This window comes from Salmo salar, unplaced genomic scaffold, assembly GCF_965601325.2.
Source record: "Salmo salar unplaced genomic scaffold, fSalSal1 ptg000536l, whole genome shotgun sequence".
NCBI classification, from domain to species: domain Eukaryota; kingdom Metazoa; phylum Chordata; class Actinopteri; order Salmoniformes; family Salmonidae; genus Salmo; species Salmo salar.
In genome coordinates this window covers 295,098-320,993 of record NW_027675413.1, presented here as the reverse complement: position 1 = coordinate 320,993, position 25,896 = coordinate 295,098, and the positions used below count along the sequence as shown (strand labels likewise).

The 25,896-nt window shown below is 38.6% G+C and overlaps 1 protein-coding gene across 1 annotated transcript in view; it reads right to left on the bottom strand.

Moving 5' to 3' along the window:
• Positions 1-25,896, bottom strand: part of LOC145876258 (NLR family CARD domain-containing protein 3-like) — a 123,638-nt gene that overhangs the window by 5,966 nt on the left and 91,776 nt on the right. Inside the window, exons 2-3 of the mRNA XM_082972055.1 lie at positions 4,144-5,941; positions 3,746-3,911 (exon numbers count right to left, since the gene is read on the bottom strand). Of these exons, the coding sequence (XP_082828181.1) occupies positions 3,746-3,911; positions 4,144-5,941 (1,964 nt within the window). The remainder of the gene's footprint in view (positions 1-3,745; positions 3,912-4,143; positions 5,942-25,896) is intronic.

Here is a 25,896-nt window from a genome sequence, read left to right as displayed (position 1 = left end):
AAGTATGGCAGTTCCATGCAGGTTTCCTCACAAAGTCCAAGGCAAGCACAGCTACCCATGCAGACAGTACTCCTTAGCCGTAACCGATATCCCCATGGCAACACGAACTCGTTAAGCTTCCCAAGCAATTATCTCCCGGTGTCACACGATGCTAGGCTAACCTCTAGCTGGCTAATACCTCCACGACGAGACGGTAGCTTCAGTCTTTACTAAGTTTTAACTAAATTATAACAACTCTTTTATTAAATAAAACATGTATTTCCCTTCATGTCTTAGTAGCTATGGGTTTTGTTCTAGTTCTGTCGTCTTCTTTTATAATTTTTCTTCACCAACCGTCCTGAGGTAAAACGTCCATCCTTCCATCAACGTCTTTTTCCCTCCCGTTAACCAGGTCAACTCCCATTGGCCACAACTTAACAAGCGACCTTATTGCTCAAAACTTAAACTTCAAAGTAAAACAAACTATTCACTTATACATTAAATAAATATTTCTTCAAAAAGCATAATGCATTAACAACATTACAGTTTAGGAGCAATTCAATCATCTTTTAAATATAATACCAATTAATTATAACAAATAAACTCAATACTTGGTTCAAACAAGGGTATTACACAAACATACAGTCAATAATACAGTAGAAAAATAAGTCTATATACAATGTGAGCAAATGAAGTGAAATAAGGGAGGTAAAGGCAAAAAAAGGCCATGGTGGCAAAGTAAATACAATATAGCAAGTAAAACACTGGAATGGTAGATATGCAGTGGAAGAAAGTGCAAAGTAGAAATAATGGGGTGCAAAGGAGCTAAATAAATAATTACAGTAGGGGAAGAGGTAGTTGGGCTAAATTATAGATGGGCTATGTACAGGGGCAGTAATCAATGAGCTGCTCTGACAGCTGGTGCTTAAAGCTAGTGAGGGAGATAAGTGTTTCCAGTTTTAGAGATTTTTGTAGTTCGTTCCAGTCATTGGCAGCAGAGAACTGGAAGAAGAGGCGGCCGAAGGAGGAATTGGCTTTGGGGGTGACCAGAGAGATATACCTGCTGGAGTGCGTGCTACAGGTGGGTGCTGCTATGGTGACCAGTGAGCGGAGATAAGGGGGGACTTTACCTAGCAGGGTCTTGTAGATGACCTGGAGCCAGTGGGTTTAGCGACGAGTATGAAGCGAGGGCCAACCAACGAGAGCGTACAGGTCGCAGTGGTGGGTAGTATATGGGGCTTTGGTGACAAAACGGATGGCACTGTGATAGACTGCATCCAATTTATTGAGTAGGGTATTGGAGGCTATTTTGTAAATGACATCGCCGAAGTCGAGAATCGGTAGGATGGTCAGTTTTATAAGGGTATGTTTGACAGCATGAGTGAAGGATGCTATGTTGCGAAATAGGAAGCCAATTCTAGATTTAGTTTTGGATTGGAGATGCTTATAGTGAGTCTGGAAGGAGAGTTTACAGTCTAACCAGACACCCAGGTATTTGTAGTTGTCCACATATTCTAAGTCAGAACCGTCCAGAGTAGTGATGCTGGACAGGCGGGCAGGTGCGGACAGCTATCGGTTGAAGAGCATTTACTTTTACTTGCATTTAACCTGTTAGGGCTAGGGGGCAGCATTTGCACGTCTGGATAAAAAAAATGTACCCGATTTAATCTGGTTACTAATCCTACCCAGTAACTACAATATGCATATACTTATTATATATGGATAGAAAACACTCTAAAGTTTCTAAAACTGTTTGAATGGTGTCTGTGAGTATAACAGAACTCATTTGGCAGGCAAAACCCTGAGACATTTTCTGACAGGAAGTGGATACCTGATGTGTTGTATTACCTTTAAACCTATCCCATTGAAAAACACAGGGGCTGAGGAATATTTTGGCACTTCCTATTGCTTCCACTAGATGTCACCAGCCTTTACAAAGTGTTTTGAGTCTTCTGGAGGGAGATCTGACCGAACAAGAGCCATGGAACGATGATGTCCCATTAGACACCTGGCGCGCGAGTTCATGTTGGGTACCCTCGTTCCAATACGTTATAAAAGAGTATGCATTCGTCCACCTTGAATATTATTCATGTTCTGGTTAAAAAAGGCCCTAATGATTTATGCTATACAACGTTTGACATGTTTGAACGAACGTAAATATATTTTTTCCCCTCGTTCATGACGAGAAGTCCGGCTGGCTTAGATCATGTGCTAACGAGACGGAGATTTTTGGACATAAATGATGAGCTTTTTTGAACAAAACTACATTCGTTATGGACCTGTGATACCTGGAAGTGACATCTGATGAAGAGAATCAAAGGTAATGGATTATTTACATAGTATTTTCGATTTTAGATCTCCCCAACATGACGTCTAGTCTGTATCGCAACGCGTATTTTTCTGGGCGCAGTGCTCAGATTATTGCAAAGTGTGATTTCCCAGTAAGGTTATTTTTAAATCTGGCAAGTTGATTGCGTTCAAGAGATGTAAATCTATAATTCTTTAAATGACAATATAATATTTTACCAATGTTTTCTAATTTTAATTATTTAATTTGTGACGCTGACTTGACTGCCGGTTATTGGAGGGAAACGATTTCCTCAACATCAATGCCATAGTAAAACGCTGTTTTTGGATATAAATATGAACTTGATAGAACTAAAAATGCATGCATTGTCTAACATAATGTCCTAGGAGTGTCATCTGATGGAGATTGTAAAAGGTTAGTGCATCATTTTAGCTGGTTTTATGGTTTTGGTGACCCTGTCTTTGACTTGACAAAACATTACACACAACTCTTGTAAATGTACTGTCCTAACATACTCTAAATTTATGCTTTCGCCGTAAAACCTTTTTGAAATTGTAAAACGTGGTTAGATTAAGGAGATGTTTATCTTTCAAATGGTGTAAAATAGTTGTATTTTTGAAAAATTTGAATTTTGACATTTATTTGGATTCAAATTTGCCGCTCTTGAAATGCACCTGCTGTTGATGGAGTGCACCACGGGTGGCACGCTAGCGTCCCACCTAGCCCATAGAGGTTAAGAGCAGTTGGAGGCCACGGAAGGAGAGTTGTATGGCATTGAAGCTCGTCTGGAGGTTAGTTAACAGTGTCCAAAGAAGGGCCAGAAGTATACAGAATAATACCAATAACAGAGGGGGTCTGATCTTTGTGCCTCTGTAAATTTCTCATTCATCATCATTAACGATTCATTCATGATTATTCATAATCATGGTAGCATCTACATGAATGTAGAAGTGTTCAGAAACATCTTCTATTCTTACTGACAATACAAGTGAAGTGATTCCAAAATGACAGGACATTATTCACCATTCAGTTTCTATTAGGAAAAACATAATCCAAAACACAACCAAGACAAACTGCAAATGCATTCAACAAGTTTGTAGAATCACAGCTTGATGTAATCACTGCAGGCATGGAACATGGGACTAAATACTAAACTTATGACAACTTTAATACAACATAAGTGAATTTGTCCGAATATGTAAAACTTTTTCAAATGGGAGAACTAAATACATAAAGTGCTTTCCTTTCTTAACCTCTTGGGGCTAGGTGGGACGCTAGCGTGCCACCCGTGGTGCACGATCTCAAATCCAAAATGCTGGAGCATAGCACCACATTTAAAACTGTAGGCTTCACTGTCCAAACACATATGGTGTGGACTATGTGTGTCTGGTAAACACATGTGGATCTGGTGAACAGTAATCATTTGTTGACCAACTACAGGAATACTGACCTCAGAGTCTCCAGTTTACAGTGTGGATCCTCCAGTCCAGCAGAGAGCAGATTCACTCCTGAATCCTTCAGGTCATTGTTACTCAGGTCCAGCTCTCTCAGGTGTGAGGGGTTTGACTTCAGAGCTGAGACCAGAGAAGCACAGCCTTTCTTTGTGACTCCACAGCCTGACAGCCTGCAACGAGATCATCATGACTTCACAAACATTCTGTTAATTTAACACCAGTAGTGTAGAAGGACAACGGTAGATGCATTTGGTTCATATTCCCAAACAACATATAGATTCATCTTCCATCAATGCATTTATTCAATATGTTTTTCAATATACATATTATAATACATATTTTTCTCTAAACATAATATTTCTTCCTGATGAATACTTCTTATATGTCATTTTATTTACTCACAGAGCAGCTCTGGAGGCTTTGACCACTGGCAGCAGCCTCAGAAGAGTTTCCTCTGATCTGGAGAATTTCTTCAGGTCAAACACATCCAGCTCCTTTTCTGAAGTCAGCAACACAAAGACCAGAGCTGACCACTGTGCAGGTGACAGGTTGGGTTCTGAGACACTTCCTGATCTCAGGTAGCTTTGGATCTCCTCCACTAGAGAATGGTCATTCAGTTCATTCAGACAGTGGAACAGATTGATGCTCCTCTCTGGAGAGGGATTCTCCCTGATCTTCTCCTTGATGTACTTGACTGTCTCTTCATGGCTCTGTGAGCTGCTTCTTGTCTTTGTCAGTAGACCTCGTAAGTGCTTCTGATTGGACTCCAGTGAGAGGCCCAGAAGGAAGCGGAGGAAAAGGTCCAGGTTTCCCATCTCACTTTGTAAGGCTTTATCCACAGCACTCTTGTAGACAGTAACTTCAGACTTGTCTCTGTACAGCAGAGAAAATATACTGGAATTTGTTTGCTGTTTGTCCATGAGATTCTCATTGTTGTTGATGAATGAGAGGAACACATACACAGCAGCCAGAAACTCCTGAATGCTCAGATGAACGAAGCAGTACACCTTGTCTTGGTACAAAACACATTCCTCTTTAAAGATCTGTGTGCACAATCCTGAGTACACTGAGGCTTCATTGACATCAATGCCAGCCTCTTTCAGGTCTTCTTCATAGAAAATCAGATTGCCCTTCACAAGCTGTTGAAAAGCCAGTTTTCCCAGTGACAGAACGCTCTCTTTATTCCAGTGTGGACCTGTCTCTTCTTTCCCAAGATACTTTTCATTCTTCTGTTTGGTATGAAATACCACAAGGTGTGTGTACATCTCAGTCAGAGTCTTGGGCATCTCTTCTCTCTTATGTTTCAGCATGTGTTCGAGGACTGTTGCAGAAATCCAACAGAAGACTGGAATGTGGCACATGATGTGGAGGCTCCTTGATGTCTTTATGTGTGAGATGATTCTTCTGGCCAGGTCATCATCACTGAATCTCTTCCTGAAGTACTCCTCCTTCTGTGGGTCATTGAACCCTCGTACCTCTGTCACCTGGTCAACACACCCTGAAGGGATCTTATTGGCTGCTGCAGGTCGGGTCGTTATCCAGAGGAGAGCAGAGGGAAGCAGATTTCCCTTGATGAGATTTGTCAGCAGAACATCCACTGAGGTTGACTCTGTGACGTCACAACAGATCTTGTTCTTCTGGAAGTCTAGGGGCAGTCGGCACTCATCCAGACCATCAAAGATGAACAGGACTTTGTACTTGTCAAAGTTGGAGATTCTTGATTGTTTAGTTTCCATTGAGAAGTGATTCAGAAGTTCAATGAAAGTGTGTTTGTCCTCTTTCATCAAATTCAGCTCCCGAAAAGGGAATGAAAATACAAATTGGACATCCTGATTTGCTTTTCCTTCAGCCCAGTCCAGAATGAACTTCTGCACAGAGACTGTTTTTCCAATGCCAGCGACTCCCTTTGTCAGCACAGTTCTGATACGTTTGTCTTGTCCAGTTAAGGGTTTGAAGATGTCGTTACATTTGATTGCAGTCTCTGGTCTTGCTTGTTTCCTGGTTGTTGTCTCAATCTGTCTCAGCTCATGTTCATTATTGACCTCTCCTGTTCCACCCTCTGTGATGTAGAGCTCTGTGTAGATCTTATTGAGAAGGGTTGGGTTTCCTTGTTTAGCGATCCCCTCTAATACACATTGAAACTTCTTCTTTAGATTAGATTTGAGTTCACGTTGGCAAATCACAGCAGGATCATCTGAATCTAGAAATAACACAGAGGATATTAATATTATGTCTGTTTTAATAACTACAGTATTGTAGGACTGTTATAACATTTTAAATTATAATCATTTATTCTCTTAACTGAATGTATAAATGTGTAAATGTTTTCATAATGCATTACAGACTGGTGTGACTGATTATATTATTATTGGTATTATTGATGGTATTATTAATGTTGTCTCTCTCTCTCTCTCTAAATTAATCAACACAACACATCCCTGCTGCTACTTGATGAGCTCACTAGGTGTTGTATTAAGGCTGCTACATTATCATTGAGTTACACAGCTACTTTAGCTGTACTTTAGCCACAGCTTTTAAATGTTATAAAACAGCATTCAACATGAGGCAGACAGATCTTACATTTCTCCAGTGTGTCAGCAAGCTCCTTCTGGTTCATTTTCCTCAGGACGTGCACTGTGATCTTCAGAGCCCCCTCTCTGGCACTGCTCTCCTGCCTCTCATCTTCAGCATCCACCACTTCCTCATCCTGCTTCTGACTCTCAAAGCCTTCTGGGAGTTCTGGACTAAGAATCCTCTTGAACATCTTCAGCTCGTTCTTCACAAATGTCATCATTTTCTCTTCAAGCATCTGAAATAAATCAAGTAATTAAGTTAAGCAAGAGAAGAAATGCTTTCTCATTAACACATTAATGAATAATTGACAGATCAACTTTACTTGAAGTAAACAAAAACAAATGTTCATAACAGGAACACATACACTGAATATAGAGTCCAGGTCTGTTTGATGACTCTGGGAAGACTGACCACTGAGAATCTCTGACTCTGATCTCTCCTGTTGGTTTCTGTGGACAAAACACACACACACACACACACACACACACACACACACACACACACACACACACACACACACACACACACACACACACACACACACACACACACACACACACACACACACACACACACACACACACACACACACACACACACACACACACACACAAGGAGGGAATGTTGTGTTTGTTTAATATTGTTTTAGGACTATGAAAATGGACTAAAGGATTAGCCTATAGATTATGAAAACAACCAAAAGAAATGTGAAAATGGGAGAGGAGAAATGACTAGAGACAGTGTTGTTTAACTCACTGACCATGACCCATGAGTTCTTCTTACCTTTGTTCAGTAGAAAAGTCTCCCTCTCTAAACTCTATAGGATGATCCATAGACCAGTCACTCTTCATGGACACACAGCTGGGTACAGGGGAGGCTGGTCTCTCCTGCTTGATTGGTCTTCAACACAACAGAGACAAACATTACATCTCTCATCTACTCTGAGCTCAGATGGGAAACATAAGAAGACTTTCATTCCAAAATGCAACATATCACTTTACAGAAATGTTCATAAATTAGTCTTTATTGTTTAAAGAAATTAGTAAAGAGATTGTTGTGTTTTTTCACTATCTAATCATGGCATGGGGTTGTTCAATGACAGACATGTATTTGTTTAAAATCTATCACTTGATGGTTTCATTTCAGAGACAAATAATGTTTTTTGCTAAATGCAATATATCTGCCTCACTCTCAGAGAAATCAGTAGTACTGCTAGGTTTTACACAGTAATAATATATATCTGCCTCACTCTCAGAGAAATCAGTAGTACTGCTAGGTTTAATAAAGTAATACTATATATCTGCCTCTCAGAGAAATCAGTAGTACTGCTAGGTTTAACACAGTAATAATATATATCTGCCTCACTCTCAGAAAATCAGTAGTACTGCTAGGTTTTATACAGTAATAATATATATCTGCCTCACTCTCAGAGAAATCAGTAGTACTGCTAGGTTTTATACAGTAATAATATATATCTGTCTCACTCTCAGAGAAATCAGTCTTACTGCTAGGTTTTATACAGTAATAATATATATCTGCCTCACTGTCAGAGAAATCAGTAGTACTGCTAGGTTTAATACAGTAATAATATATATCTGCCTGTCAGAGAAATCAGTAGTACTGCTAGGTTTTACACAGCAATAATATATATCTGCCTCACTCTCAGAGAAATCAGTAGTACTGCTAGGTTTTACACAGTAATAATATATATCTGTCTCTCAGAGAAATCAGTAGTACTGCTATGTTTTATACAGTAAAAAATAACATAGTACTACATTTTTAATAAAGAAATGTACAAATGATACATTTGTGACATCAATATATATATATATTTTAAAAAATATTCAAGAAATTTGTATGTGATCTGTTTGTAAAACATTTACATTTGACACTTTTGTCATTTAGCAGATGTCCTTATCCAGGGCCTGGTTTCCCAAAAGCATCTGAATGAATCGTTAGAACCTTCATAGGAACATCGTTAAATCTCAGAGCTTGAAAGAGAGCGACCCGTCTCTACATATTTTACTGGTTTGTGACTCACTGACTCCACCCCCAGCCAGAGGGGAATAAAGTAGCCCAGGAGTTAACCTGTTATGGCTAGGGGGCAGTATTTTCACAGCCGGATAAAAAACGTACCCGATTTAATCTGATTATTACTCCTGCCCAGAAACTAGAATATGCATATAATTATTAGCTTTGGATAGAAAACACTCCAAAGTTTCTAAAACTGTTTGAATGGTGTCTGTGAGTATAACAGAACTCATTTGGCAGGCCAAAACCTGAGAAGATTCCATGCAGGAAGTGCCCTGTCTGACAATTTCTTGCCCTTCTTGATTATCTCTATCATTACAGAGGATCTCTGCTGTTACGTGACACTTCCTATGGCTCCCATGGGCTCTCAGAAGGCGGCAAAAAGCTGAATCGTGGCTTTGCAGGCTCTGGCTGAAAAAAAGTAGAGCGTTTGGGTAGTGGCTGGTTACAGTACTGTGAGACTCAGGCGCGTGCACGAGTCGACCGAATGCTTTATTTTCTTTTGTCTGTTTACCTAAACGCAGATTCCCGGTCGGAATATTATCGCTTTTTTACGAGAAAAACGGCATAAAAATTGATTTTAAACAGCGGTTGACATGCTTTGGAGTACGGTAATTGAATATTTAGAAATCTTTTGTCACGAATTGCGCCATGCTCGTCACCCTTATTTACACTTCGGATAGTGTCTTGAACGGACGAACAAAACGCCGCTTTTTGTATATAACTATGGATTATTTTGAACCAAACCAACATTTGTTATTGAAGTAGCAGTCCTGGGAGTGCATTCTGACGAAGACAGCAAAGGTAATAACATTTTTCTTATAGTAAATCTGACTTTGATGAGTGCTACATTTGCTGGGTGTCTAAATAGCTAGCCGTGATGGCTGGGCTATCTACTCAGAATATTGCAAAATGTGCTTTCACTGAAAAGCTATTTTAAAATCGGACACCTCAATTGCACAAATGAGTTCTGTATCTATAATTCTTAAAATAATTATTATGTTTTTTGTGAACGTTTATCGTGAGTAATTTAGTAAATTCACCGGAGGTTTGCGGGGGGTATGCTAGTTCTGAACGTCACATGCTAATGACAAAAGCTGGTTTTTGATATAAATATGAACTTGATTGAACAAAACATGCATGTATTGTATAACATAATGTCCTAGGTGTGTCATCTGATGAAGATCATCAAAGGTTAGTGCTGCATTTAGCTGTGGTTTTGTTTTTTGTGACATTATATGCTAGCTTGAAAATGGGTGTCTGATTATTTCTGGCTGGGTACTCTGCTGACATAATCTAATGTTTTGCTTTCGCTGTGAAGCCTTTTTGAAATTGGACATTGTGGTTAGATAAAGGAGAGTCTTGTCTTTAAAATGCTGTGAAATAGTCATATGTTTGAAAAAATGGAAGTTTTTGTATTTTACAGGAATTTGTAATTCGCGCCACGCCTATCATTGGATATTGGAGCAGGTGTTCCGCTAGCGGAACGTCTAGATGTAAGAGGTTTTTTAACACACTCAGGTCAGGGAGAGTTGGAGAGGCAGGTTTATGGTTCCCCCCTAGACTCTCAGGAGTTAAAACACTCAGGTCAGGGAGAGTTGGAGAGGCAGGTTTATGGTTCCCCCCTAGACTCTCAGGAGTTAACACACTCAGGTCAGGGAGAGTTGGAGAGGCAGGTTTATGGTTCCCCCTAGACTCTCAGGAGTTAACACACTCAGGTCAGGGAGAGTTGGAGAGGCAGGTTTATGGTTCCCCCTAGACTCTCAGGAGTTAACACACTCAGGTCAGGGAGAGATGGAGAGGCAGGTTTATGGTTCCCCCTAGACTCTCAGGAGTTAACACACTCAGGTCAGGGAGAGATGGAGAGACAGGTTTATGGTTCCCCCCTAGACTCTCAGGAGTTAAAACACTCAGGTCAGGGAGAGATGGAGAGGCAGGTTTATGGTTCCCCCCCTAGACTCTCAGGAGTTAATTAACACACTCAGGTCAGGGAGAGTTGGAGAGGCAGGTTTATGGTTCCCCCCTAGACTCTCAGGAGTTAACACACTCAGGTCAGGGAGAGTTGGAGAGGCAGGTTTATGGTTCCCCCTAGACTCTCAGGAGTTATAACACTCAGGTCAGGGAGAGTTGGAGAGGCAGGTTTATGGTTCCCCCCTAGACTCTCAGGAGTTAACACACTCAGGTCAGGGAGAGATGGAGAGGCAGGTTTATGGTTCCCCCCCCCTAGACTCTCAGGAGTTAACACACTCAGGTCAGGGAGAGATGGAGAGGCAGGTTTATGGTTCCCCCCTAGACTCTCAGGAGTTAACACACTCAGGTCAGGGAGAGTTGGAGAGGCAGGTTTATGGTTCCCCCTAGACTCTCAGGAGTTAACACACTCAGGTCAGGGAGAGTTGGAGAGGCAGGTTTATGGTTCCCCCCCTAGACTCTCAGGAGTTAACACACTCAGGTCAGGGAGAGTTGGAGAGGCAGGTTTATGGTTCCCCTAGACTCTCAGGAGTTAACACACTCAGGTCAGGGAGAGTTGGAGAGGCAGGTTTATGGTTCCCCCCTAGACTCTCAGGAGTTAACACACTCAGGTCAGGGAGAGTTGGAGAGGCAGGTTTATGGTTCCCCTAGACTCTCAGGAGTTAACACACTCAGGTCAGGGAGAGTTGGAGAGGCAGGTTTATGGTTCCCCCCCCCCTAGACTCTCAGGAGTTAACACACTCAGGTCAGGGAGAGTTGGAGAGGCAGGTTTATGGTTCCCCCCCCTAGACTCTCAGGAGTTAAAACACTCAGGTCAGGGAGAGTTGGAGACCAGGTTTATGGTTCCTCCTAGACTCTCAGGAGTTAATTAACACACTCAGGTCAGGGAGAGTTGGAGAGGCAGGTTTATGGTTCCCCCCCCCCTAGACTCTCAGGAGTTAAAACACTCAGGTCAGGGAGAGTTGGAGAGGCAGGTTTATGGTTCCCCCGTAGACTATCAGGAGTTAAAACACTCAGGTCAGGGAGAGATGGAGAGGCAGGCTTATGGTTCCCCCCCCCCCCCCTAGACTCTCAGGAGTTAAAACACTCAGGTCAGGGAGAGATGGAGAGGCAGGTTTATGGTTCCCCCCCTTGTCTCTCAGGAGTTAACACACTCAGGTCAGGGAGAGTTGGAGAGGCAGGTTTATGGTTCCCCCCTAGACTCTCAGGAGTTAAAACACTCAGGTCAGGGAGAGTTGGAGAGGCAGGTTTATGGTTCCCCCTAGACTCTCAGGAGTTAAAACACTCAGGTCAGGGAGAGTTGGAGAGGCAGGTTTATGGTTCCCCCCCTAGACTCTCAGGAGTTAACACACTCAGGTCAGGGAGAGTTGGAGAGGCAGGTTTATGGTTCCCCCCCCCTAGACTCTCAGGAGTTAACACACTCAGGTCAGGGAGAGTTGGAGAGGCAGGTTTATGGTTCCCCCCCCTAGACTCTCAGGAGTTAACACACTCAGGTCAGGGAGAGTTGGAGAGGCAGGTTTATGGTTCCCCCTTGACGATCAGGCTCTGGTTGTGGGGGATGTTCAGCTTGGGGTTGTGAGGAGCTGATAACAGTAACCCGCATGGATTTCGTAAAAGAGCTGTTTCCCGAAACCATCAATAACATTACACTTGGAAAATGCTTGTGATCTACCTCCTGTCTTAGACCACTAGAACAGCTGAGTGATCTACCTCCTGTCTCAGACCACTAGAACAGCTGAGTGATCTACCTCCTGTCTCAGACCACTAGAACAGCTGAGTAATCTACCTCCTGTCTCAGACCACTAGAACAGCTGATTAATCTACCTCCTGCCTCAGACCACTAGAACAGCTGAGTAATCTACCTCCTGGGTTAAGACCTCTGGGGACTGAAGTATCCATAACATACTATAGTCCTTCTGTAGGTTTAGACCTCTGGGGACTGAAGTATCCATAACATACTATAGTCCTTCTGTAGGTTTAGACCTCTGGGACTAAACATACTATAGTCCTTCTGTAGGTTAAGACCTCTAGGACTAAACATACTATAGTCCTTCTATAGGTTAAGACCTCTGGGACTAAACATACTATAGTCCTCTAGGTTTAGACCTCTGGGGACTGAAGTATCCATAACATACTATAGTCCTTCTGTAGGTTTAGACCTCTGGGACTAAACATACTATAGTCCTTCTGTAGGTTAAGACCTCTGGGACTAAACATACTATAGTCCTTCTATAGGTTAACCTCTTGGGGCTAGGTGGGACGCTAGCGTGCCACCTGTGGTGCACTCCATCAACAGCAGGTGCATTTCAAGAGCGGCAAATTTGAATCCAAATAAATGTCAAAATTCAAATTTTTCAAAAATACAACTATGTTACACCATTTGAAAGATAAACATCTCCTTAATCTAACCACGTTTTACGATTTCAAAAAGGTTTTACGGCGAAAGCATAAATTTAGAGTATGTTAGGACAGTACATTTACAAGAGTTGTGTGTAATGTTTTGTCAAGTCAAAGACAGGGTCACCAAAACCATAAAACCAGCTAAAATGATACACTAACCTTTTACAATCTCCATCAGATGACACTCCTAGGACATTATGTTAGACAATGCATGCATTTTTAGTTCTATCAAGTTCATATTTATATACAAAAACAGCGTTTTACTATGGCATTGATGTTGAGGAAATCGTTTCCCTCCAATAACCGGCAGTCAAGTCAGCGTCACAAATTAAATAATTAAAATTAGAAAACATTGGTAAAATATTATATTGTCATTTAAAGAATTATAGATTTACATCTTTTGAACGCAATCAACTTGCCAGATTTAAAAATAACCTTACTGGGAAATCACACTTTGCAATAATCTGAGCACTGTGCCCAGAAAAATACGCGTTGCGATACAGACTAGACGTCATGTTGGGGAGATCTAAAATCGAAAATACTATGTAAATAATCCATTACCTTTGATTCTCTTCATCAGATGTCACTTCCAGGTATCACAGGTCCATAACGAATGTAGTTTTGTTCAAAAAAGCTCATCATTTATGTCCAAAAATCTCCGTCTCGTTAGCACATGATGTAAGCCAGCCGGACTTCTCGTCATGAACGAGGGGAAAAAATATATTTCCGTTCGTTCAAACATGTCAAACGTTGTATAGCATAAATCATTAGGGCCTTTTTTAACCAGAACATGAATAATATTCAAGGTGGACGAATGCATAGCCTTTTATAACGTATTGGAACGAGGGTACCCAACATGAAGTAGCGCGCCAGGTGTCTAATGGGACATCACCGTTCCATGGCTCTTGTTCGGTCAGATCTCCCTCCAGAAGACTCAAAACACTTTGTAAAGGCTGGTGACATCTAGTGGAAGCAATAGGAAGTGCCAAAATATTCCTAAACCCCTGTGTTTTTCAATGGGATAGGTTTAAAGTCAATACAACACATCAGGTATCCACTTCCTGTCAGAAAATGTCTCAGGGTTTTGCCTGCCAAATGAGTTCTGTTATACTCACAGACACCATTCAAACAGTTTTGGAAACTTTAGAGTGTTTTCTATCCATATATAATAAGTATATGCATATTCTAGTTACTGGGTAGGATTAGTAACCAGATTAAATCGGGTACATTTTTTTTATCCAGACGTGCAAATGCTGCCCCCTAGACCCAACAGGTTAAGACCTCTGGGGACTGAAGTATCCATAACATACTATAGACCTTCTGTAGGTTAAGACCTCTGGGGACTGAAGTATCCATAACATACTATAGTCCTTCTATAGGTTAAGACCTCTGGGGACTGAACATACTATAGTCCTCTAGGTTAAGACCTCTGGGACTAAACATACTATAGTCCTTCTATAGGTTAAGACCTCTGGGGACTGAAGTATCTATAACATACTATAGTCCTTCTATAGGTTAAGACCTCTGGGACTAAACATACGATAGTCCTTCTATAGCTTAAGACCTCTCTGGACTGAAGTATCTATAACATACTATAGTCCTTCTATATGTTAAGACCTCTGGGACTAAACATACTATAGTCCTCTAGGTTAAGACCTCTGGGACTAGACATACTATAGTCCTCTAGGTTAAGACCTCTGGGACTAAACATACTATAGTCTTTCTATAGGTTAAGACCTCTGGGGACTGAAATATCTATAACATACTATAGTCCTTCTATAGGTTAAGACCTCTGGGGACTGAAGTATCCATAACATACTATAGTCCTCTAGGTTAAGACCTCTGGGACTAAACATACTATAGTTGTTCAATAGGTTAAGACCTCTGGGACTAAACATACTATAGTCCTTCTATAGGTTAAGACCTCTGGGACTAAACATACTATAGTCCTTCTATAGGTTAAGACCTCTGGGACTAAACATACTATAGTCTTTCTATAGGTTAAGACCTCTGGGGACTGAAATATCTATAACATACTATAGTCCTTCTATAGGTTAAGACCTCTGGGGACTGAAGTATCTGTAACATACTATAGTCCTTCTATAGGTTAAGACCTCTGGGGACTAAACATACTATAGTCCTTCTATAGGTTAAGACCTCTGCGACTAAACATACTATAGTCCTTCTATAGGTTAAGACCTCTGGGGACTGAACATACTATAGTCCTCTAGGTTAAGCCTTCTATAGGTTAAGACCTCTGGGACTAAACATACTATAGTCCTTCTGTAGGTTAAGACCTCTGGGACTAAACATACAATAGTCCTTCTATAGGTTAAGACCTCTGGGGACTGAAGTATCTACAACATACTATAGTCCTTCTATAGGTTAAGACCTCTGGGACTAAACATACTAAAGTCCTCTAGGTTAAGACCTCTGGGGACTGAAGTATCTATAACATACTATAGTCCTTCTATAGGTTAAGACCTCTGGGGACTGAAGTATCTATAACATACTATAGTCCTTCCTTCTATAGGTTAAGACCTCTGGGACTAAACATACTATAGTCCTTCTATAGGTTTAGACCTCTGGGACTAAACATACTATAGTCCTTCTGTAGGTTAAGACCTCTGGGACTAAACATACTATAGTCCTCTAGGTTAAGACCTCTGGGACTAAACATACTATAGTCCTTCTATAGGTTAAGACCTCTGGACACACACACACACACACACACACACACACACACACACACACACACACACACACACACACACACACACACACACACACACACACACACACACACCACACACACACACACACACACACACACACACACACACAGGGAGGGAACGTTGTGTTTGTTTAATATTGTTTTAGGACTATGAAAATGGACTAAAGGATTAGCCTGTGGATTATGAAAACAACCAAAAGAAATGTGAAAATGGGAGAGGAGAAATGACTAGAGACAGTGTTGTTTAACTCACTGACCATGACCCATGAGTTCTTCTTACCTTTGTTCAGTAGAAAAGTCTCCCTCTCTAAACATTATAGGAGGTTCCATAGACTGGTCACTCTTCATGGACACACAGCTGGGTACAGGGGAAGCTGGTCTCTTCTGCTTGATTGGTCTTCAACACAACAGAGACAAACATTACATCTCTCATCTACTCTGATCTCAGATGGGAAACATAAGAAGAGTTCCAAAACGCAACATATCACTTTACAGAAATGAGCTTTTATTGTTTAAAGAAATTATGTATTAATTATTACATCTCTCACAGACAAGGATTTGTTTAAAATCTATCACTTGATGGTTTTATTTCAGAGACAGAAATCATGTTTTTTTATGCAAAATGCTATATATCTCCCTCACTCTCAGATGTGACCGACCGGCTCAATTTGGTAATTAACTAAATAACTACATATATAGTGATTTTGGTTTATGTCAGTTTAATTGTTTGTTATGGTATAAGTTCTTATTTTATGATTGTAAGTGATAAAATTAACTAGTAATTCTCAGTAATTACTACTTTAGTAAGGAATAACACATGTTATCAGCACTACTTCAGTTGCTAAATAATTCCAATAGATGGGAGCATAAGACCTCAATGACATTTCAGAATATTAGTTTAGTTTTCTCCCTGGATACACCACCACTCCCCACGCTTCCTGCAGAACCCCTGCAGTACCTCCGCAGACCCCGGATTGAGAACCCCTGATTTAGCAGATGCTCTTATCCAGAGAGATTTACAGTAAGTGCATTCACCTTAAGATAGCTATTTATTTAGGAAATAAACTTAATGAATTATTCATGAAATTGTTATCTCACCTCTTAGCTTTGGTGTCATGTCCCCCAGAGAGATGCATTTTAGAGGCAGGGCCCCCCTCCTCTCTCTCCCCAGAGAGACTCATTTTAGAGGCAGGGCCCCCCTCCTCGCTCTCCCCAGAGAGACTCATTTTAGAGCACTGTCCCCTGTAAACAGAGATCCAGCATGTTGGTTGTGGTCAACACAGTAACAACTAAACAGAGATCCAGCATGTTGGTTGTGGTTAACACAGTGACAACTAAACAGAGATCCAGCATGTTGGTTGGGTTTAACACAGTGACAACTAAACAGAGATCCAGCATGTTGGTTGCGGTTAACACAGTGACAACTAAACAGAGATCCAGCATGTTGGTTGTGGTCAACACAGTGACAACTAAACAGAGATCCAGCATGTTGGTTGTGGTCAACACAGTAACAACTAAACAGAGATCCAGCATGTTGGTTGTGGTTAACACATTGACAACTAAACAGAGATCCAGCATGTTGGTTGTGGTTAACACAGTGACAACTAAACAGAGATCCAACATGTTGGTTGTGGTTAACACAGTGACAACTAAACAGAGATCCAGCATGTTGGTTGTGGTTAACACAGTGACAACTAAACAGAGATGCAGCAGGTTGGTTGTCGTTAACACAGTGACAACTAAACAGAGATCCAGCATGTTGGTTAACACAGTAACAACTAAACAGAGATCCAGCATGTTGGTTGTGGTTAACACAGTAACAACTAATTATTTTATTCATTATCTCTTAGAAATAAAACCGTTTTCTAACAGACACATCCAAACAGTCAGGTTATTTAATGTAATTACTTTTTCTAGCCCAATGACTACTCAAAACCCTCCCACAAGGCCTGAACACTAACTAATAGCCCCTGATTGGCCTACATCTTATTTTGGGGCGGCAGGTAGCCGGACGCGCGCACACGCACACGCACACAGGGAGGAAATGTTGTGTTTGTTTAATATTGTTTTAGGACTGTGAAAATGGACAAAAGGAAAAGCCTATGGATTATGAAAACAACAACAATAAATGGGAAAAGGGGAGAGGAGAAATGACTAGAGACAGTGTTGTTTAACTCACTGACCATGACCCATGAGTTCTTCTTACCTTTGTTCAGTAGAAAAGTCTCCCTCTCTAAACAGTATAGGTAGACCCATAGACTTGTCACTCTTCATGGACACACAGCTGGGAACAGGGGAGGCTGGTCTCTCCTGCTTGATTGGGCTTCAACAGAACAGAGACAAACATTACATCTCTCATCTACTCTGAGCTCAGATGGGGAAACATAAGAGTTTCATTACAAAACGCTAAATATCACTTTTCAGAAATGTTTGTAAATTATCTCATTGTTTAAAGAAATGATTAAACCACTACAAGGCTTTATATAGACTTTTAAAGTGGGTAATTTCCACAACAAATGCACATTTGCTGTTATTTTCCCAACGTGAGAAACTGGGTCAAATTAACATGGCATCTGCAAGTGAATTCATCTTTAGATATCTAGGTGGGACAACCACATATCACAGTTAAATATACTGGATACCAACATTCCACTCCTGATAAACAATGGATATATAGATATCTAGGTGGATATATAGATATCTAGGTGGATATATAGATATCTAGGTGGATATATAGATGTCTAGGTGGATATATAGATGTCTAGGTGGATATATAGATATCTAGGTGTATATATAGATATCTAGGTGAATATATAGATATCTAGGTGGATATATAGATATCTAGGTGGATATATAGATATCTAGGTGGATATATAGATATCTAGGTGGATATATAGATATCTAGGTGTATATATAGATATCTAGGTGGATATATAGATATCTAGGTGGATATATATATGTCTAGGTGGATATATAGATATCTAGGTGGATATATAGATATCTAGGTGGATATATAGATATCTAGGTGGATATATAGATATCTAGGTGGATATATAGATATCTAGTTGGATATATAGATATCTAGGTGGATATATAGATATCTAGGTGGATATATAGATATCTAGGTAGATATATAGATATCTAGGTGGATATATAGATATCTAGGTGGATATATAGATATCTAGGTGGATATATAGATATCTAGGTGGATATATAGATGTATAGGTGGATATATAGATGTCTAGGTGGATATATAGATATCTAGGTGGATATATAGATATCTAGGTGGATATAGCGTTTTGCAAAGAAACACAGTTTCATACACATCTAAAATCTAGAACAGTTATATAGAATGTACCCATAAGCAATCGTTTCTGAATAAAAAGCATTTTAGAATATACATTCTTAAACAATATTGTCAGCTCACCTCTTAGCTTTGGTGTCATGTCCCCCAGAGATGCTCATTTTAGAGGCAGGACCCCCCTCCTCTCTCTCCCCAGAGAGTCTAATTTTAGAGGCAGGGCCCCCCTCCTCTCTCTCCCCAGGGAGACTAATTTTAGAGGCAGGACCCCCCTCCTCTCTCTCCCCAGAGAGACTCATTTTAGAGCACTGAGCCCTAAACAGAGATACATGTTGGTTGTGGTTAACACAGTAACAACTAAACAGAGATCCAACATGTTGGTTGTGGTTAACACAGTGACAACTAAACAGAGATCCAGCATGTTGGTTGTGGTTAACACAGTAACAACTAAACAGAGATCCAACATGTTGGTTGTGTTTAACACAGTGACAACTAAAGAGAGATCCAGCATGTTGGTTGTGGTTCACACAGTGACAACTAATAATTTTATTCATTATCTCTTAGAAATAAAACAGTTTACTAACAGACACATCCAAACAGTCAGGTGATTTAATGTAATTTCTTTTTCTAGCCCAATGACTACTCAAAACCCTCCCACAAGGCCTGAAAACTAACTAATAGCCCCTGATAGGCCTACATCTTATTCTGGGGCGGCAGGTAGCCTAGTGGTTAGAGCGTTGGGGCGGCAGGTAGCCTAGTGGTTAGAGCGTTGGGGCAGCAGGTAGCCTGGTGGTTAGAGCGTTGAGGCGGCAGGTAGCCTAGTGGTTAGAGCGTTCGGGCGGCAGGTAGCCTAGTGGTTAGAGCGTTGGGGCGGCAGGTAGCCTAGTGGTTAGAGCGTTAGGTAGCCTAGTGGTTAGAGCGTTAGGTAGCCTAGTGGTTAGAGCGTTAGGTAGCCTAGTGGTTAGAGCGTTGGGGCGGTAGGTAGCCTAGTGGTTAGAGCGTTGGGGCGGCAGGTAGCCTAGTGGTTAGAGCGTTAGGTAGCCTAGTGGTTAGAGCGATAGGTAGTGGTTAGAGCGTTAGGTAGCCTAGTGGTTAGAGCGTTGGGGTGGCAGGTAGCCTAGTGGTTAGAGCGTTGGGGTGGCAGGTAGCCTAGTGGTTAGAGCGTTTGGGCGGCAGGTAGCCTAGTGGTTAGAGCATTGGTGCGGCAGGTAACCTAGTGGTTAGAGCGTTGGAGCGGCAGGTAGCCTAGTGGTTAGAGCGTTGGAGCGGCAGGTAGCCTAGTGGTTAGAGTGGAGGGGCGGCAGGTAGCCTAGTGGTTAGAGCGTTGGAGCGGCAGGTAGCCTAGTGGTTAGAGCGTTGGAGCGGCAGGTAGCCTAGTGGTTAGAGCATTGGTGCGGCAGGTAGCCTAGTGGTTAGAGCGTTGGGGCAGCAGGTAGCGTAGTGGTTAGAGCGTTGGGGCGGCAGGTAGCCTAGTGGTTAGAGCGTTGGGGCGGCAGGTAGCCTAGTGGTTAGAGTGTTGGGGCAGTAACCGTTAGGTTGCAGGGATGAATCCCAGAGCTGCCAAGGTAAAAATCTGTCGTTCTGCCCCTGAACAAGGCAGTTAACCCACTGTGTTCCCCGGTAGGCCATCATTGTAAATAAGAATTTGTTATCAACTGACTTGCCAAGTTAAATAAAGGTTTAAAAAAAATAATGTGTTAACCTTCAGTAGCTGTAGTATAATACTATGGTAATGAACTGAACAGGTCTATCTAATATTAATACTATGGTAATGAACTGAACAGGTCTATCTACTATTAATACTATGGTAATGAACTGAACAGGTCTATCTAATATTAATACTATGGTAATGAACTGAACAGGTCTATCTAATATTAATACTATGGTAATGAACTGAACAGGTCTATCTAATATTAATACTATGGTAATGAACTGAACAGGTCTATCTAATATTAATACTATGGTAATGAACTGAACAGGTCTATGAATCTAATATTATTACTATGGTAATGAACTGAACAGGTCTATCTAATATTAATACTATGGTAATGAACTGAACAGGTCTATCTATTATTAATACTATGGTAATGAACTGAACAGGTCTATCTAATATTAATACTATGGTAATGAACTGAACAGGTCTATCTAATATTAATACCATGGTAATGAACTGAACAGGTCTATCTAATATTAATACTATGGTAATGAACTGAACAGGTCGATGAATCTAATATTAATACTATGGTAATGAACTGAACAGGTCTATGAATCTAATATTAATACTATGGTAATGAACTGAACAGGTCTATCTAATATTAATACTATGGTAATGAACTGAACAGGTCTATCTAATATTAATACTATGGTAATGAACTGAACAGGTCTATGAATCTAATATTAATACTATGGTAATGAACTGAACAGGTCTATGAATCTAATATTAATACTATGGTAATGAACTGAACAGGTCTATGAATCTAATATTAATACTATGGTAATGAACTGAACAGGTCTATCTAATATTAATACTATGGTTATGAACTGAACAGGTCTATCTAATATTAATACTATGGTAATGAACTGAACAGGTATATGAATCTAATATTATTACTATGGTAATGAACTGAACAGGTCTATCTAATATTAATACTATGGTAATGAACTGAACAGGTTTATCTAATATTAATACTATGGTAATGAACTGAACAGGTCTATGAATCTAATATTAATACTATGGTAATGAACTGAACAGGTCTATCTAATATTAATACTATGGTAATGAACTGAACAGGTCTATCTAATATTAATACTATGGTAATGAACTGAACAGGTCTATCTAATATTAATACTATGGTAATGAACTGAACAGGTCTATCTAATATTAATACTATGGTTATGAACTGAACAGGTCTATGAATCTAATATTAATACTATGGTTATGAACTGAACAGGTCTATCTAATATTAATACTATGGTAATGAACTGAACAGGTCTATCTAATATTAATACTATGGTAATGAAATGAAAAGGTCTATGAATCTAATATTAATACTATGGTAATGAACTGAACAGGTCTATGAATCTAATATTAATACTATGGTAATGAACTGAACAGGTCTATCTAATATTAATACTATGGTAATGAACTGAACAGGTCTATGTAATATTAATACTATGGTAATGAACTGAACAGGTCTATCTAATATTAATACTATGGTAATGAACTGAACAGGTCTATCTAATATAAATACTATGGTAATGAACTGAACAGGTCGATGAATCTAATATTAATACTATGGTAATGAACTGAACAGGTCTATGAATCTAATATTAATACTATGGTAATGAACTGAACAGGTCTATCTAATATTAATACTATGGTAATGAACTGAACAGGTCTATCCAATATTAATACTATGGTAATGAACTGAACAGGTCTATGAATCTAATATTATTACTATGGTAATGAACTGAACAGGTCTATCTAATATTAATACTATGGTTATGAACTGAACAGGTCTATCTAATATTAATACTATGGTAATGAACTGAACAGGTTTATCTAATATTAATACTATGGTAATGAACTGAACAGGTCTATGAATCTAATATTAATACTATGGGTATGAACTGAACAGGTCTATGAATCTAATATTAATACTATGGTAATGAACTGAACAGGTCTATCTAATATTAATACTATGGTTATGAACTGAACAGGTCTATGAATCTAATATTAATACTATGGTAATGAACTGAACAGGTCTATCTAATATTAATACTATGGTAATGAACTGAACAGGTCTATCTAATATTAATACTATGGTAATGAACTGAACAGGTCTATGAATCTAATATTAATACTATGGTAATGAACTGAACAGGTCTATCTAATATTAATACTATGGTAATGAACTGAACAGGTCGATGAATCTAATATTAATACTATGGTAATGAACTGAACAGGTCTATGAATCTAATATTAATACTATGGTAATGAACTGAACAGGTCTATGAATCTAATATTAATACTATGGTAATGAACTGAACAGGTCTATCTAATATTAATACTATGGTAATGAACTGAACAGGTCTATGAATCTAATATTAATACTATGGTTATGAACTGAACAGGTCTATCTAATATTAATACTATGGTAATGAACTGAACAGGTCTATCTAATATTTATACTATGGTTATGAACTGAACAGGTCTATGAATCTAATATTAATACTATGGTAATGAACTGAACAGGTCAATCTAATATGAATACTATGGTAATGAACTGAACAGGTCTATCTAATATTAATACTATGGTAATGAACTGAACAGGTCTATGAATCTAATATTAATACTATGGTAATGAACTGAACAGGTCTATCTAATATTAATACTATGGTAATGAACTGAACAGGTCGATGAATCTAATATTAATACTATGGTAATGAACTGAACAGGTCTATGAATCTAATATTAATACTATGGTAATGAACTGAACAGGTCTATGAATCTAATATTAATACTATGGTAATGAACTGAACAGGTCTATCTAATATTAATACTATGGTAATGAACTGAACAGGTCTATCTAATATTAATACTATGGTAATGAACTGAACAGGTCTATGAATCTAATATTAATACTATGGTAATGAACTGAACAGGTCTATCTAATATTAATACTATGGTAATGAACTGAACAGGTCTATCTAATATTAATACTATGGTAATGAACTGAACAGGTCTATGAATCTAATATTAATACTATGGTAATGAACTGAACAGGTCTATCTAATATTAATACTATGGTAATGAACTGAACAGGTCGATGAATCTAATATTAATACTATGGTAATGAACTGAACAGGTCTATGAATCTAATATTAATACTATGGTAATGAACTGAACAGGTCTATGAATCTAATATTAATACTATGGTAATGAACTGAACAGGTCTATGAATCTAATATTAATACTATGGTAATGAACTGAACAGGTCTATGAATCTAATATTAATACTATGGTAATGAACTGAACAGGTCTATGAATCTAATATTAATACTATGGTAATGAACTGAACAGGTCTATCTAATATTTATACTATGGTTATGAACTGAACAGGTCTATGAATCTAATATTAATACTATGGTTATGAACTGAACAGGTCTATCTAATATTAATACTATGGTAATGAACTGAACAGGTCTATCTAATATTTATACTATGGTTATGAACTGAACAGGTCTATGAATCTAATATTAATACTATGGTAATGAACTGAACAGGTCAATCTAATATGAATACTATGGTAATGAACTGAACAGGTCTATCTAATATTAATACTATGGTAATGAACTGAACAGGTCTATGAATCTAATATTAATACTATGGTAATGAACTGAACAGGTCTATCTAATATTAATACTATGGTAATGAACTGAACAGGTCGATTAATCTAATATTAATACTATGGTAATGAACTGAACAGGTCTATGAATCTAATATTAATACTATGGTAATGAACTGAACAGGTCTATGAATCTAATATTAATACTATGGTAATGAACTGAACAGGTCTATCTAATATTAATACTATGGTAATGAACTGAACAGGTCTATCTAATATTAATACTATGGTAATGAACTGAACAGGTCTATGAATCTAATATTAATACTATGGTAATGAACTGAACAGGTCTATGAATCTAATATTAATACTATGGTAATGAACTGAACAGGTCTATCTAATATTAATACTATGGTAATGAACTGAACAGGTCTATCTAATATTAATACTATGGTAATGAACTGAACAGGTCTATGAATCTAATATTAATACTATGGTAATGAACTGAACAGGTCTATCTAATATTAATACTATGGTAATGAACTGAACAGGTCGATGAATCTAATATTAATACTATGGTAATGAACTGAACAGGTCTATGAATCTAATATTAATACTATGGTAATGAACTGAACAGGTCTATGAATCTAATATTAATACTATGGTAATGAACTGAACAGGTCTATGAATCTAATATTAATACTATGGTAATGAACTGAACAGGTCTATGAATCTAATATTAATACTATGGTAATGAACTGAACAGGTCTATGAATCTAATATTAATACTATGGTAATGAACTGAACAGGTCTATGAATCTAATATTAATACTATGGTAATGAACTGAACAGGTCTATCTAATATTTATACTATGGTTATGAACTGAACAGGTCTATGAATCTAATATTAATACTATGGTAATGAACTGAACAGGTCAATCTAATATGAATACTATGGTAATGAACTGAACAGGTCTATCTAATATTAATACTATGGTAATGAACTGAACAGGTCTATGAATCTAATATTAATACTATGGTAATGAACTGAACAGGTCAATCTAATATGAATACTATGGTAATGAACTGAAGAGGTCTATCTAATATTAATACTATGGTAATGAACTGAACAGGTCTATCTAATATTAATACTATGGTAATGAACTGAACAGGTCTATCTAATATTAATACTATGGTAATGAACTGAACAGGTCGATGAATCTAATATTAATACTATGGTAATGAACTGAACAGGTCTATGAATCTAATATTAATACTATGGTAATGAACTGAACAGGTCTATGAATCTAATATTAATACTATGGTAATGAACTGAACAGGTCTATGAATCTAATATTAATACTATGGTAATGAACTGAACAGGTCTATCTAATATTAATACTATGGTTATGAACTGAACAAGTCTATGAATCTAATATTAATACTATGGTTATAAACTGAACAGGTCTATGAATCTAATATTAATACTATGGTAATGAACTGAACAGGTCTATCTAATATTAATACTATGGTAATGAACTGAACAGGTCTATGAATCTAATATTAATACTATGGTAATGAACTGAACAGGTCTATCTAATATTAATACTATGGTAATGAACTGAACAGGTCTATCTAATATTAATACTATGGTAATGAACTGAACAGGTCTATGAATCTAATATTAATACTATGGTAATGAACTGAACAGGTCTATCTAATATTAATACTATGGTAATGAACTGAACAGGTCTATGAATCTAATATTATTACTATGGTAATGAACTGAACAGGTCTAT